The 15,528-nt window shown below is 47.8% G+C and overlaps 1 protein-coding gene across 1 annotated transcript; it reads right to left on the reverse strand.

Moving 5' to 3' along the window:
- Positions 1-4,919: 4,919 nt before the first annotated feature.
- On the reverse strand, positions 4,920-14,102 carry LOC101342469 (L-amino-acid oxidase-like). Its single transcript, XM_012560106.2, has 6 exons — positions 13,866-14,102; positions 13,470-13,582; positions 12,353-12,554; positions 10,692-10,760; positions 8,115-8,251; positions 4,920-6,021 (listed from the first exon to the last, which is right to left on the reverse strand). Exons 1-6 carry the CDS (start codon positions 14,091-14,093, stop codon positions 5,190-5,192), a joined length of 1,581 nt encoding a protein of 526 aa, XP_012415560.1. The 5' UTR covers positions 14,094-14,102; the 3' UTR covers positions 4,920-5,189.
- Between the last annotated feature and the right edge of the window lie 1,426 nt (positions 14,103-15,528).

Below are 15,528 nucleotides of genomic sequence, written 5' to 3' on the forward strand. Positions count from 1 at the left end.
CAGAGACTTCATCAGCCTGAGACCAGAAGAACTAGATGGTGCCCAGCTACCACCAATGAATGTCCTGATAGGGAACACAAGAGAGGGTCCCTGATGGAGCAGTAGAACCATGAGATGCAGAGCTCAAATTCTAGTAAGAAGACCAGACTTAATGATCTGATTGAGACTGGAGATGCCCCGGAAAGCATGGCCCCTGGACTCTTTATCACCCCAGAACTAAAACAATTTCCGAGGCCAACTCTTCAGAAAGGGATTCCACTGGCCTGTGGGACATAAAGTGATACTTGTGAAGAATGTGCTTCTTAGTCAAGTAGATACAGGAGACCAAGTGGGCAGCTTCTGTCCAGAGGTGAGATGGGAAGGCAGAAAGAGTTAGGAGCAGGTTGAATGTTCATGGGGAATTAGGGGCGGAGGGGAGGAGTGTGCTGTCACAGAATGGGGTGAGATTGGGGTCTCATAACGATGTATGTTAAAAAAATAAAGTGAATTTTGTAAGTAAAAAAAAGAAAACCCTATGGAGCACAGTTCTACTCTGACGTACATGCATTCACCAAGAGCCAGAATCGATTTGAGGGCAACTGGTAGTAATTACTAATTTGCTAGCCTTTCAGATTTTCTCTTCTAGGAGTTGCCTATTATTTTCCTTGCCCATTTTTTTCTGTAGGAAAGCCTGTGTTAAATAATATGTTTATAACAAAAAACTTAAATCACATTTACGTTCCTTCTAAACATTTTTATAATATTCTGAGCCTCTACGTTTAATATGATGTTGTTTTTCAAAGTATTCATTTCTCCCTGGGCCCCTTTTCTAGAACCCCAGTCCAGGGAAATGTTAGCATACTATGTCCCTGGTGGTCACAATCCAACTTCCCAGAACTACCTTAGGCCAGTGAACAGAAGCCTTCTTTACTGTGGCCTGGCCTTTGGCTTTTTTGCAATCGAGCCTTGCATGGAGCACATTACAGCAAGTAACCCTGTAGGTTAGTAGTTAGGTAGAGCTGCGTTGAAATTTTGACTCTGCCTTTCTAGCTGAAGGCAAATAGTTTATCCTAAGTCTCAGTTTCTCATCTGTAAAACTAGCCAATCAAAGGATAAAGAAGAAAGAGAATGAAATTCAACCCAACCTTCAAGATTCAGTTTGAAATCTTCCTTGATCTTCAAAAGGAATTGAGAAGATTCTGTACATATATAAGATAAAAAATTAGTTAATAAGTGAAAAGGCTGTGTTATGGATTGAATTGTATCCCCCTAAAATTTGTGTCAACTTGTCTAGGCCATGATTCCCAGTATCGTGTGGTTGTCCACCATTTTGTGACCTGATGTGGTTTTCCTCTGTGTTGTAAATCCTAACCTCAGGGATGTTAATGAGGCAGAATTAGAGGCAATTATGTTAATGGGGCAGGACTCAATCTACAGGATTAGGTTGTATCTTGAGTCAATCTCTTTTGAGATATAAAAGAATCCAGCAGAGAGGAGAGGGACCTCACACCACCAAGAAAGAAGTACTGGGAGCGGCATGTGTCCTTTGGACCTGGGGTCCCTGTGCTGAGACACTCCTAGACCTGGGGGAAGATTGATGACAAGACCTTCCCCAAGAGCTGACAGAGAGAGAGCCTTCCTCTGGAACTGACCCCATGAATTTGGACTTCTAGCCTCCTAAACTGTGAGAGAATAAATTTCTGTTTGTTGAAGCCATCCACTTGTAGTATTTCTGTTATGGCAGCACTAGATAACTAAGACAGGCTGGAAGGACAAACATCCAAATTGAACTATGATTTCCTATAAGTGGTAGAATTATGAAACATTTTAATTTTCTTTGTTGTAATTTCCTGCATTTGCTGATTTTTTTTACCATGGGCATATAAAACTTATTAGTAGAAAAATACTTTATTTGAAACACTGCTTAAACATTTTATAAAAATTAACTCAAAATGGATCAAAGATTTAAATGTAAAACACAAAACTATAAAACTTTTAGGAGAAAATATTCAGGATCTAGGGCTTTGTGAAGGGTTCTTAAACATGACACCAGAAGTATGATCAGAAAAGAAAAAACTGATAAATTTGATTTCATCAAAATAAACTTCTCACAAAAGACCTTGTCCTGTTACCTGTTAAAAAGACAAGCTACAAACTAGGAGAAAATATTTTGAAACTACATATCTAGCAAAGGATTTTTATTTAAAATAAAGAAATCTTAAAACTCAAGTGTAAAAAACAAACATTCCACTTATAAGATGGGCAAAAGACTTGAACAGACATTTCACCAAAAGGGATATATGGATGACAAATAAGTACATGAAGAGATGTTCAACATCATTAGTCATGAGGGAAATGCAAATCAAAACCACTATGAGATATTATTACATACCTATCAGAAAGGCTAAAATAATAAATAGTAATAACACCAAATGGCTGTGAAGATGCAGAGAAACTGGATCGCTCATACATTGCTGATGAGAATACAGAATGGTATAGCCACTCTGGAAAACAGCTGGCAGTTTCTTATGAAACTAAACATACAATTTACACTCAAAGCAGCAGTGGTACTCTTGGAGTTACCCCAGAGAAATTTAAAATTTATGTTCATGCACAAACGTGTACATGAATGTTCATAGAAGCATTATTTGTAGTAGACAAAAGCTGAAAATAACCCAAATACCGTTCAACAGGTGAATGGTTAAATAAGCTGTGGTACATCCATAGAATGGAACACTATCAAGCAATAAAAATGAATGAACTATTGATATGCAGAACAACTTAGATGGACGTCAGGGCACCATGCTAAGTGAAAAAGGTCAATCTCGAAAGGTCACATACTGTATGATCCCATTTATATAACATTCTCAAAATGACAAAATTATAGAAATCGAGACTAGATCAGTAGTTGCCAGAATTTAGCAACAGTGGGAGGAGGGAGATGTGAGAACCACGAGAGAGATCTTTGAGGGTGATGGAACAGTTCTATAGTTCTATACATGTGATAAAATGACATAGGGCTATATACACACTTTATACCAATGACAATTTCCTGGTTTTGATATTGTACTATAGTTACAAAAAATGTCATCACTGGGGAAAACTGGGTGAAGGGTACATAGCACCCGTTTATACTATTGTTGCAACTTTCTATGATTATATAATTATTTTTTAAAAGTCTAAATCCAAAACCAAAAAACTACTCCTTACACAGTGGCTGTCATTAACCCCCAGCAGGTATAATCCAGGAAGAAGCTCACCTCTGGCATCCCAGGGTCCCTGTTTTATTACTGACACACACCAATATCTGTAACTTGTCACACATATTTGGACGTATGTCTTAGTCCCTAAGCTTATGTCCAAGTTCACCAAGGGCAGCACCAGATTTTAGTTGTTTTAATCCATGTGAACGCCACACTTGCAGTGTGATAGAGTGTGAGACTGTGATTGCCAATGGCCTTGTGGGGCTAGGCTGCTACAGAGAACCGCTCCGTAGGGAGGTAGTTGGGTTCTGGGAAGGTCAGCGTTGGGACAGGCAGACTGCCATGTGCCCTGAGTATCCCCGCACATTCCTGCTGGCTATGCCAAGAATGCAAGGACCTGACCACTCTTTGTCTGGACCATTTCTCAGAATTGTGTTTCAGAGAGCAGTCTTGAGGTATGAGACAATGTCTCCCCCCGCAAACAAAAAGCAAGCTTGGTAAATGCTCTGATCTCAGCGTTCCTCAGCTGTGACGGAAGCCCACTACACGTATAGTGTCTACCTGAGCCCCTCTGCATAGCCTGCTTGGAACTTGCTGGGCCATGAGTAATAAAGTCCTTTGTCTCAAAACTTTTTGGTCATGAAATTATTAGCAATTAGCTTTGGAGACATTCAGCAATGGATATGTTGAATGCATCAACCTCCCCAGGAGTCTCGTGTTATCCGCCAGCATCCATTAAACTGTGGTAGGCTAATTTACTAGCTTGCAGGTAGGACCAAATCTCAGATTCTGACAGAGTGAGGTTTCTGGATAGCGTGCTGTTCCGTACCAGCCTTCAGGCTACAAAGAGAATGGCACTGTCTCTGCTGGTTTGGAAGATCTTCCTGAAGGTGCCTTGTTGCCTTGTGATGATGAACAAACTCTCCCTTTCCTTAACTTGTAGCTGCCTGGCTCCTTCCTGTGGCCCTCTGGGTGATTGCTCACCCCTAAAAGGTCCCTTAGGGACCAAATTCAGGCCAGGTCACTGCCAAATTATGGGCCTCTCTAGAACTTACCCATATGACTGTTTGAAAGGCCTCATCTGTATCAGTATCAACTCCATTTGTCTGTCTCTTTACCCCTCAAGGCTGCCAGGCAAGGAAGACCCAGGCGAATGGGGCAGGGTTGGAGGCGGGCCATGCAGCCTTGGCCCTGTGCATTCTGAGAATTTTTACTCATTCAAGCATTCAACATAGCTATTGCTGAATGTTTCCAAAGTTAATTGCTAATTATTTCCAGAACACAAAAAAGAAGACAGAGCCACTGGGCATAGAAGCAGCAAGAGGATCTGGAGTTGGATGGTTTGGGTTTTGACCATTCTTTTTACCAGCATTTGTGACCTCAGGCAAGTTATTTAACCTCTTTGAAAATCAGCCTCTCTCATCTGTAAAATGGAGTCTGTAACGTTAGAATAGGTACACCATGGTTTTTGTAATGACGTGGAGTAGCATCTAGCATGTTGCTGGTCACACAGTTGTCTCCACCTAAGTACTTAAGTTTCCAATTTATCTTAAAACCTACATTCACAGGAGGTGGAAGAGTGGAGGCGGGGAGTGGAGGTATGACCGGACTCAGATTAAACGAATGATAGAAGAGTGAAAGACCCCAGATGAGGCCCTTGGAAGGCAGACCTCAACACTCAGCTCTATAATTATTTGGGTCTCTCAGAGAATGTAGATAAAACACTTAGTGACAGCCTTAAATTCAAGGAATACTTTATTGTTTTAATCACTAGATCACATGTTGTTGCTGATAATGATGAGACATTGCTCACAAAGCTAAACTCATGGGTATAACAGCATTTATGCCTAATATTAGAGTCACTCTGTTTCTTGGCCTTAGACAACACCTCTCCGTCTGGCATCTGTAGACAAAGTTGGAGATAAGGTGAGACACTGGGTTTTTGGTATTTTCTTGGTGGCCCAAGGTGAGTGGAATCACTCTAATTCCTGTGTGTTCTGAAGCTGGTTATAGCTCAGTTTTGGAGTGGGACTCTTTCAGGCCTCTAGAGCTTTTTGTCAAATCCAAGGCCACAGTCTCATGGATGTTCTGCGCGACCCTAATCCCCGATTTAATGGCGGTGTCAATCCAGCCATGGGGCAAGTCTGTGTGCTCACCAGCAAAGTACACCCGCCCTTCAGGTCGGGAAAGTTCCCAGCCATAGTCTACATACTGGTAGGGGGTGAAGGAGACAAAGCCTCCCATGGAATAGGGGTCCTGGATCCAGTGCTTGACTGTGGAGTAGGGGCACAGGGCCTGGATCTCCTCCTTGGGGAGGTTGTGGACTACGGCCAGGTCATCCAGGATGACATCCACTAGCTGGGCATGACTCAAGGCTAGGAGGAACAAGGAGTCCTTATCCTGAGTATAGGAGGCCAGGAGGACTCCTGTGCCATTGGGGAAGACATGGTTGGGGTAGTATATGAAGCGGGCAGGCCGATCGGTGATGGACTTGCCGCCAAAGATGCCATCCCGCTCCCAGAAACACTGTGTGCAGACCAAGAGCACTTTGGTGGCGCTGCTGTAGTGGACAGAACGAAGTGCATCCTGCTTGCTAAGGGAGAGTGGTGGCTGGAAATGGAGGAGTCGGGCAGCCTTGGCCGTGCTGGTCACAATGACGTAATCTGCAGTCAGACGCTGTTTGGGTTGCAGAGGGTCAGCTGTCTTGTAAGTGACGTGGACGACGTCACCAGACGTCTCCACCTCCTTTGCTGGTGAGTGGAACAGCACCGTCCCTGGCAAGAGGGCATCATGCAGGGCCCTGGGGAGCAGGTCAAAGCCCCCAATGATTTCATCAAACCTGAGAATAAGCAGGCAAAAGAGGTCGAGGGAAGAAGTCAACGGACAAGGTCATGCAGAGGGTAGGCCATTTGAACTGGTCAGAAGCCTGTTTCTCTAATGGATTTGCTCTGGCCCTGTGTGCTAGAGAGGCAAAGCAGCTGGCAGCAGGGCTTGCCAGGCAAAGTGGCCATTAGCTACAGGAAACTACAGAAAGGCAACCCCTTTGGGCTGACAAATCAGAAAAGGCATCCCTTCTAGGAGTCCCAGGGTGGTGCAAACAGATGCACTCAGCTGCTAACCGAAAACTTGGAGGTTAGAGTTCACCCAGAGGTGCCTTGGAAGAAAGATCTGACAATCTACTTCCAAAAAATCGGCCACTGAAAACCCTATGGGGCACAGTTCTACACCGACATACATGAGGTTGCCATGACCTGGAATCAACTCCATAGCCATTGGTTTTTGTCTTTGTTTTTGTTTTTTTGTTTTTTTTGAGTTTCTGGGAGGGTACAGGCCATTGCAAAGTCCCTGGGTGGTGCAAATGGTTAAACGCTTGACTACTAGCCAAAAAGTTGGTGGTTTGAACCCACCCAGAAGTGCCTGTAAATAAAGGCCTGATGATCTGCTTCTGAAAGATCATAGACTTGAAAACCCTACGGAGCCCAGTTCTACTCTGCATACATGCTGTTGCCATGCCCCTGAATTGTCTCAATGGCAACTAACAACAACTCAGTCCCTTGCTAGAGAGTGCAAGCTTAGAGAGTAGACTGTGGGCCGGCTCTCAATCACTCCTTTCTTGCCCCTGTGGGTGGTCACCTCCATGCAGTGGCCCAGGATGCCCAGCTCCTGGGGCAGACAAAGACCCTAGGCTCTGACAGCGCTTTTTCAGTCCTTTTTACATGATGCCCTCAGAGAGAACCCAGCAGCATGGATACAACCTTCGTTCTATTGTGATAGCCCACTTGTCTGTCTTGGGATTCATTCTGTTTCAAGGCAGCCCTTGGTTTGTATTTACACAGATTTACCCTGAATAAGGAGTCACTGGTCCTGGTTGGGCAGTGATTAAGAGCTAAGGCTGCTAACCAAAAGGCCTGCAGTTCAAATCCACCAGCTGCTCCTTGGAAACCCTATGTGGCAGTTTTACTCTGTCCTATAGGGTCACTATGAGTCAGACTCGATGGAAACAGGTTTGGTTTAGTTTTTGGGGTGCGCAAATAGTTAAGGCGCTCAGCTGCTCTCTGAAAGGTTGGTGGTTCCGGTTCACCCAAAGGAAAGGCCTAGCAATCTACTTCTGAAAAAAATCATCCATTGAAAACCCTATGGAGCACAGTTCTACTCTGATATACATGGGGCCACCATGAATTAGAGTTGACTCTACGGCATATGATTTTACCCTGAATAAAAATGCTGGGCAGAAGTCAAGGGGATACTACAGGGGAAAGAAGAGGACAAAGCAAAAACTAACTACATGAATCAGCCTCTCAGCCTCTCAGGCCTGGAAGCCTCAGTTTGTCGCCTCCTAAATGTCTGCAGCCTGTTTTGTAAAAGTAGTTCTTATGAACACCAAGCGAGAGTATATCCTGGTGCATCATATCTTTGCGGTCCCAGAAAGTGTGGCCAGCGGCCAGTGGTTTGGTGGCTGGGGGCCTAGGGTGAGTGCCTCTGGTACATCTTCCTGGGCTGAAAGACAGCATGGCCCACCCCCCTGCAAAGAACCCTGGAGCAGAGCTGCAGCCACAGTTTTTGTAACAGGAGAGGCCCAGAGCAAAGAAGAACTGCAGCCTCCTGACAGGATAGCCAGGGGTTCTTAAAGTGGGATTCCCAGATAGGCAGCAGCAGCATCCCTTGGAAAGTGTTAGAAATATGAATTCTCAGGCCCCACCTCGGATCTTTGGAATTAGAAATTCTGGGGCTGGGGCCCAGCAATCTGTGTTTAACGAGCATTTGCGTGATTCTGATGCACACTAGTGTTTGGAAACCTCTGCCGTCTAGCGCCCCCGCCCCCGCCCTTTCTTCTGGGATCTTCACCGGATTTTTCTCTAGTCCTACCACTGCTCTGGTTAGTAACTGACAAACCGATGCACATTCTTCCTCCTCCCGGCCACTCGTTCCTACCGGGACTTCTGGTACTGTAACGTGGTATAACGCAGGGTCTCTAAGAAGGACTCAAAGCAGCCGGTGTCTGTGTTCATCAGGTCCCCAATCATCCGCACAGCCCCGCGGCTCAGGTTCCCCACCTTTATCAGGAACTCCTGGATGTGTGCAAGGAAAGAAGGCAAGCAGGTGAGAATGCTTGGGTGAGGGAGGGCGGGGGATGTGTGACCCCTTGCTTCCAGCTCAGAGACAGCAAGGAACAGAAACAGACGGGGTAGAATGGCAGAACGCAGGTGCACACTCAGCCTAAGGGGCCATGGAGGTTCTGCCTCGCTCACACGGCTCTGAGGACGGTGCTCAAAATGCTCCACTCAATCCTGATAACAAGGAAAATAGCTAACACTTAGTGCCACTCCCCACCTGCAGACCCTATTCTGAGCCCTTCACATAATTCACCTGTTTGATTCTCATATGCAATCCTAAAAGTAATTTATTACCCCCATTTTACAGCTGGGAAAACTGAGATCCAGTCTTCATGTGCGCCTGCAAACATGTTGGACCCAACTGGCTTCTCTGACCTGCCCTGTGAGAGCTGTGCCCTCACACCAAGCCAGGAGGAATCTGAGTACTGAATATTCCTTTTCATCCTGCCCTCACCCCTACTGTCCCTAACAAGAAAACCCCAAAACCCAAAACCTGTTGCAATTGAGTCAATTGCAACTCATAGCGACCCTATAGGACAGAGTAGAACTGCCCCATAGGGTTTCCAAGGAGCACCTGGTGGATTTGAACTGCCAACCTTTTGGTTAGCAGCTGTAGCTCTTAACCACTACACCACCAGGGTGTACCACCCCACAGCAAATGGCTGAGGTCTGCTTCCTGTGCACCCATCTGGCCGGAGACTGTAACCTGTCCTCTGCCTCTGCTCCCTTCTTCCACGCAAACCCAGTGTGGACACGACAAAGCTGGTTAAGTCTGTGCAGGACTGACGGGCAGAGGGAAAGTCCTGGATAAACTGAGTGGAGCTGGTCCCTTTTCACCAGGACAGACAGCTTTGGGGGCTGGGCATCTGGTGTGTAGGCAGAGCAAGGCTGGCCTAGTGCCAGCTTGGGCAAAACCCCATTACTCAATATGTTCCTTTAAACAAGAAGACAAAACCACAAGGCCCCACCATCCCAGGAAGAGCAACAACAACAAAGAGGGATTGGAGAGACAATGGAATAGGAGACCTGCAGCCTGGACAACCAGGGCCCAGAGAGTCAACTCGCTCCCTGCCTCAATGAGTGGAGAGGGTGGGTGTGTTGAAGGCAGGGGCACAGTTATCTTTTCTAATTCGCTGTATTCACCAGTACCTGTATCTCTTCTTCCTTCTTCTCTTCCTCCCTCCCTTCCTTCTGACACATTGAGTATTTAGACAATGGTCAGACCAAAATAGAACTTGGGCCCGTAATCTGCAGCAACCAATTTAGGAAACCAAACCACAACCTCTTTAGCAATTGACCCAAAACAGTCAGGGCTTTGTCAACAACTGGCAGCTTCCCTAAATCTTTTCCCCCTCACTTCCAATTTAAGACAAACCAGAGAAAGCCAAATATGCTCTCCCAATGAATCACAGAGGATGCCCCGCTTCTAGTTAACCCACCAACAGTTTCCCCATGCCAACGCCCTCCAATCAGGGCACACCTGAAGCCTTCCGTTTTTTCCACTATAAAGCTTTCCCACTCCCCTGGCTGCCTTCGAGTCTCTGCCAAAGTCTAGTAATGGTGACTGACTCCCTTGCTACACAAGCTCTGAATAAATAGCCTTTGCTTGTTCTCATTTGGGCGGTCTTTGCTGATTTCCATCCTTCCTTCCTCCCTCCCTCCCTCCTTCCATTCTTTCCTTCCTTCCTATTTCCTGTCTTCCCTCTCCCTTCCTTATCTTCATCCTTCCCCTCTTTCTTCCTTCCTTCCTCCTCTCTCCCTCCATTCCTTCCTTCCTGCTAGACACTGGGCATATGGACAGATAAAACAGCTCCTGTCCTCATGGAACTTACATTTTATCAGGGCAGAAAGACCAGAAACAAACAAGTAAAATATACAGTGTGATACATGTAGTGGAGGAAAATGGGGAAAGGAAGATAGGAAGGGACTTCCAGAGTGGAGAGAGGGAAGCCTCGGTTCAAAGGGGACATCTAAACAACGACCTGAAGAAGACGGGGCTAGCCATGTGAATATATGGGAGAAGAGCCTTCCAGCCAGAGGGAACAGACAGTGCAAAAGTCCTGAGGCTAGACTGGGCTTGATGCAGTTAAGAAACAGCAGAGGCCAGTGTGGCTGGCACAGGTGAGTGGGAGAACGGAGGACTTGGCTCATACTCTGGAGGTACCCTGAGCCATGGGAGGGTTTAAAGCAGAAATGACGTGGCTTCTGTGTACTGCCTCCCTCTGGCTGTGGGCTGCAGAGAGGTTTCCATGCTAGGAACGGCAAATGTAAGGCTGAACATCCCTATATCCTGCTACAAGCCTATGCCTGGGGCTGGTGGTCCCACTGTAATTTCTGGGGAGCCAACGCAGGATGGGGGGTGGGCAGCAGGAAGCGGGGGTCCCAGGGAACTGACCTTGGTGGAGAAGGAGTCGTACTTCTCTAGCACGTTCTTGCAGCTACTTTTCGTCAGCTCTTCCACCACCTGGGCATGGGGAAAGAGGGAAGGTGGATGTGCTGACAAAGGGTGCCTCCAGAAGAACTGAGCTCCCCACAAAGCCTAGGCCTCACCCTCTGGCCCATTCAGCCCTTCCAGGCTCTAGGCTCTCATTTACTTCCTTCGAATTGTGTGTGTGTCTGAGGCTTGCTTTCCAGGACTGTGAGTGTTCCGATGGCAGAAACATCATCTCCACTAGTGGACAGACTACAAGGTGTGCAAAGGTAGGGGCGAGGGCTCCCCCATCAGACTGGGGGCTCTAGGAGGAGGGAGGTCTACCTCCCTGTTCCAGAGATGGGCATATTTCTATACGCCTAACGAGGCCATGGGCATCCCTGTGTGGAGCACACCGTTAAGTGCTGGACTACTAGCCGAAAGGTTGGCAGTTTGAACCCACCCAGAATGGCCTCGGAAGATGGGCCTGGCAATCTGCTTCTGGAAGATTGAAGCCTTGGAAACCCTATCAAATGTGGTTCTACTCTGCGCACGTGGGGTCGCCATGAGTCGGAATTGACTTGACAGCAACTAACAACAACAACAAGAAGGCCATGGTGAATGGGGTGGGGATGGTCTGAGAGCCTGGTCCCACAGACCTATTGATGGAGGCTGGAGCTGAGGGGTCCAGGGATGGGCTGGTCAACACTCCCCGGGGAGCCCAAGACACCTGGACAGAGGTCTCTGTCCCACAGAGCCTGGCTGTCAGCACAGTCCCCATGGGAGAAGGGTCAGAAAAAATGAAGGTATTTTCAAAGTTGAGTAAACATCAGCCGGACAGAGAATGTGGGAAGCCTGCGCATTCCAGCAGGGCTTGGCCACGTTTCTCCTCCTCCACCATGTATCTACAGTAATGACGATTATAATCCTAGCCCTCACCACTGATGGCACTGCTCTTATCACCTTCTACACATTCTCAACGAACTGGGAGAGAGGTTCCACAATGACCACCATTTTACAGAAGCTGGGGCACAGAGAGGGTGTGTATCTTGCCCAGGGTCACGCAGAAAGAAGTGCAAGGGGCAGCATTTGAATCCAGAATCTGGCATCTACATCACTCTGCCTTAAACCTGGGTTTGCCCTTATGGTTTTAATGGTGGTGTAGTGGTTGAGAGCCACAGCTGGCAGTTCAAATCCACTAACCGCTCCCTGGAAACCCTATGGGGCAGTTTTACTCTGCCCTATAGGGTCACAGTGAGTTGAAATTGACTCCATGGGTTTGGTTTATTTTATTTTATGTGCAATTTCAATCACCAATGACAGCTGTATCCAAAGTAAAGTGTGTAGACATTTGGGGGCCTGAGAGTGTGTGAGGACCACTGATCATGTGTCTGAGTAGGGTGGGGTGGGGGTGGGTCAAGGAGCTGTGTGAGAGGCAGTAAAGTGGAGAAAGAACCTGCTGGTATGGTCGTGCCCTCGTGCAGGTAGGCCCAGTGTCTGGGGCAAGGGTCCTTTCATCCCACTTAAAGAAATAAGAGAGAAATTTGAGGAAGCGGAGGTGACATTGAGGGCTTGCCTGTAGTGACCACACAGATGGACAGTGGCGGCTACACACTGGGGTCACCCTGTGCCCCGCTTTCACTCACCTTCTTCAGTGACTGACTAAACAGCTGTTCTGCAGTCTTCCCCTTCTCGTCCTCCTTGACAACATAGCCCATCAGGCTGGGGTCAGACTGCACCTCTCCTGTCTGCCTTCGCACCTTGTTGACCAGCACCCATGCCCGGAGGTTGGATTGTGAAAACTCACCAACTTTCAGACAAAACTTGCTGATGAATTCATGGGTGAACCTGCAGGGGGAGCCAGGGACTGCTGAGACATGATACGAAGCTGTCAGCCCTCCCTCCCGGGGCTCACTCCCCAAGTCCTGGGGAGCAGACAGTCGACAAGGAGGACCACCCCTGCCCCTTGAGGATTCACCAGGGCCATTGGAACTACCCTTCAGCCTCAATCCACAGATGAGGACTCAAGGTCTCTTGGTCACAATGTTAATGGTGAAAGGGCCAGGAGGGAACCTGGGCTTGTGGCATCTCGGCCAGTTCTCTGATCATAATACACCAGGCTGCCCCTCCAAGCTGGCCCCATTTAATCACCCACAGGACACTTTGCCTGAAATCTCTGGCCTTCAGGCTGCGGCCCCTCTGGGGTCTGGAGGTGTCGTGAAGGGTCCTGGGGGAGAATGCCCTTGGGCTTCTCCTCCACAGAGGCCACATCAACAGTCCCATGTCTCCAGATGGGGTCCTCTGAGACCCCTGCTCGGGTCCACCTTACAGGAAATCCTTCCACCAGCAGAGGGCCCACGCCAGCTCTGGGAACCCCAGGTCTCCCACAATCACACCTGTGATTCCCAGACACCACACATTTCCCACAGAAAGATGTTTTATTATTCCTACCATTAGCAACCATCACAATGATTGTTTACAAACCGGACCACTTTTGGCCTGTCAAGGTGCTTTCTCATCCCAGTTATCTTTTGTGATCCTCAAAATAGCCTTCCAGGTAGGTGGGGTAGATATGGTTATGTCCATTATGCAGATTAAAAAAATGAGACTGGGAGAGGTTCAGGGATAGGCATGGAGCCACACAGTGAGTTAGGGCAGATCTGGAACCAGAAGCAGGGTCTCCGACCCCTGGGCCAGCACCCCAGTGTCCATCCTTTCCTGCCCTGACTTCCTCATCCATTCCCCACCTCCCCCAACCCTTACCTGTGGTTGGCAGGGATTCTCATGGGGCCCAGATCACCATACCATTGTGCCCCAGGCACTCTGTGTGTCTCTACTCTGCCACCTACACGCCCTGAGGCCTCCAGGACAGTTACCTAGAAAGATAGACAGTTCCGGGTCTCAATAAAGGTGTCCATGTCCCCTCCACATTCTCCTTTTCCCTCCCTGCAGACCCAGCTCCCATAGCCCTTCCCGAGGTCTCCCTCTGGTTATGGGATTTAGAACCTAGTTGTCAGATCACTCAGCTCCCCTAGCCCTTCTATCCCTGCCCAGATCTCTAATACCAACCCCTGCACCACCTCTCTGAGGCTGTCCCACTCAGCTCTCTCTCCCCTCTGTCTTGGAGCTAACCCCTCCCTCCCTCATCCCATAGCGTACCTGGTGGCCTGCATCCTGCAGGATCTTGGCAGCAGTAAGCCCAGCCATGCCTGCACCAATCACCACTACTCGCTTACTTTCGATCGTCTGTCCCAGCCCCACTCTCGCCACCTGCAGCAACGCTTCATACTGGGGGTCCTCAAAGCACTTCATGAGCTGGCTGTAGAAGGCCTGGGTGCCTGGACTCAGCAGGAATAGGGGCACGAGGGCCAACCACCCTGGGCACATGGCTACAGAGATGGCAGTTGGGCAAATGACTGGGGAATCGAGGAAGCCCAGGCTAGTCTTAACCCTCCTTCCAAGGAGAGGTTGTGTCACTGGGCCTTGTGATGCAATATCCCATGCTTCCAATGAACTTCCTCCCCTGCCCGAGGGCACCTTAGTCATGGGACCGGCCAGGCTTGGCCTCCCCTGCAGTTCAGTGCTGCTCCCTCACAGCCTCACTCAGGGAGCCATTCCAAGCTGGTCACCTGCCCAAGTGGCTGGCCTTCAGCCCAATGGGGGGATATCACATTGGGTGTCTCTATTTCTCTCCCTTAGGATTGATAGACTAGACATCTCTATGGCTGTTTCAGAGTACCTGGGTGGTGCAAACAATAAAGCACTTGACTACTAACTGAACGCTGGTGGTTCAAGTCCACCCAGAGTCTGGAGGCCTGGAAACTGCTTCCAAAAGATTACAGCCACTGAAAACCCTATGGAGCCCAGTTCTACTTTGACACACTTGGGGTCACTAGGAGTCATGGTTGACTGGATGGCAACTGGAAGGATGGTTGTTGCAGTGAGAAGACCCTAACTGACCTACAGCAGTGGAAGGCCGTGGGTTAGGATGGTGAGTATAAAGACATAATTTGATAATGCCAACAGTATCTGAGAATATACAGCAGGCTATGAACTTCTCCAGCCCCAGGGAAACATCAGCTCTTCCACTTTTCACCCTTGAGGTAGTTAGGGCTGAACAGCCTCATTTCCCAGAGAGAGCTAAGGCTCAAGGAGGTTAAAGAATATGCTAGATGGTGATTCTATGTTTCTAATAGCTGCCTCTGAGCAGGCTTCCATCCCATTCCTCTTATTCATTTCCAGCCCAACTCCCAGGGAGTGACGCTCTATACCTCCTTGGTCCTATTTCTCACAGCCTTCTCGATAGGACCCTATGAAAGGTCTTTGTTTTTGTTATTGTTGTTTTCTTGTTTTTAAAGCTAAAATCCATCACCATGTTTCCTTTGAGTCTCTGCCCATGGTGTGAAAGTCGAAAGGGGCTGGCTCTGGTCCAGCTCACATTTAAAAAATGGGTATTCATTTCATACAGGTAATATGTGATTGTATTCTTTTTTCCAGTCTCAGGATTTATATTTAATTTGTGCCACATTATCCCTTTCATTTACAATGAAGACAGGATAGTGGCATTACGGAAAATGGAAAAATAGAAGGACAAACCATTTGTAATCCCTCTTGGTATTCCTATTTTCTTTCTTGGGTATAACCACTCACTCTCCCACCCCAGTCCACTCAACACCTTTAACAGTTTGCTGTGATCACTTAGATTCTTGCACAGAGCATGAAAGGCAATTGTCAATCGCCTGCCTTCTCCATTTCGAACCTGAAATCAATCCCTTCTCACAGAGTCTGGTCCATAGTGAGCACTCAACACACTGTGTGGAAT

The sequence above is a fragment of the Trichechus manatus genome, unplaced genomic scaffold (assembly GCF_000243295.1).
Source record: "Trichechus manatus latirostris isolate Lorelei unplaced genomic scaffold, TriManLat1.0 scaffold00011, whole genome shotgun sequence".
NCBI lineage: Eukaryota > Metazoa > Chordata > Mammalia > Sirenia > Trichechidae > Trichechus > Trichechus manatus.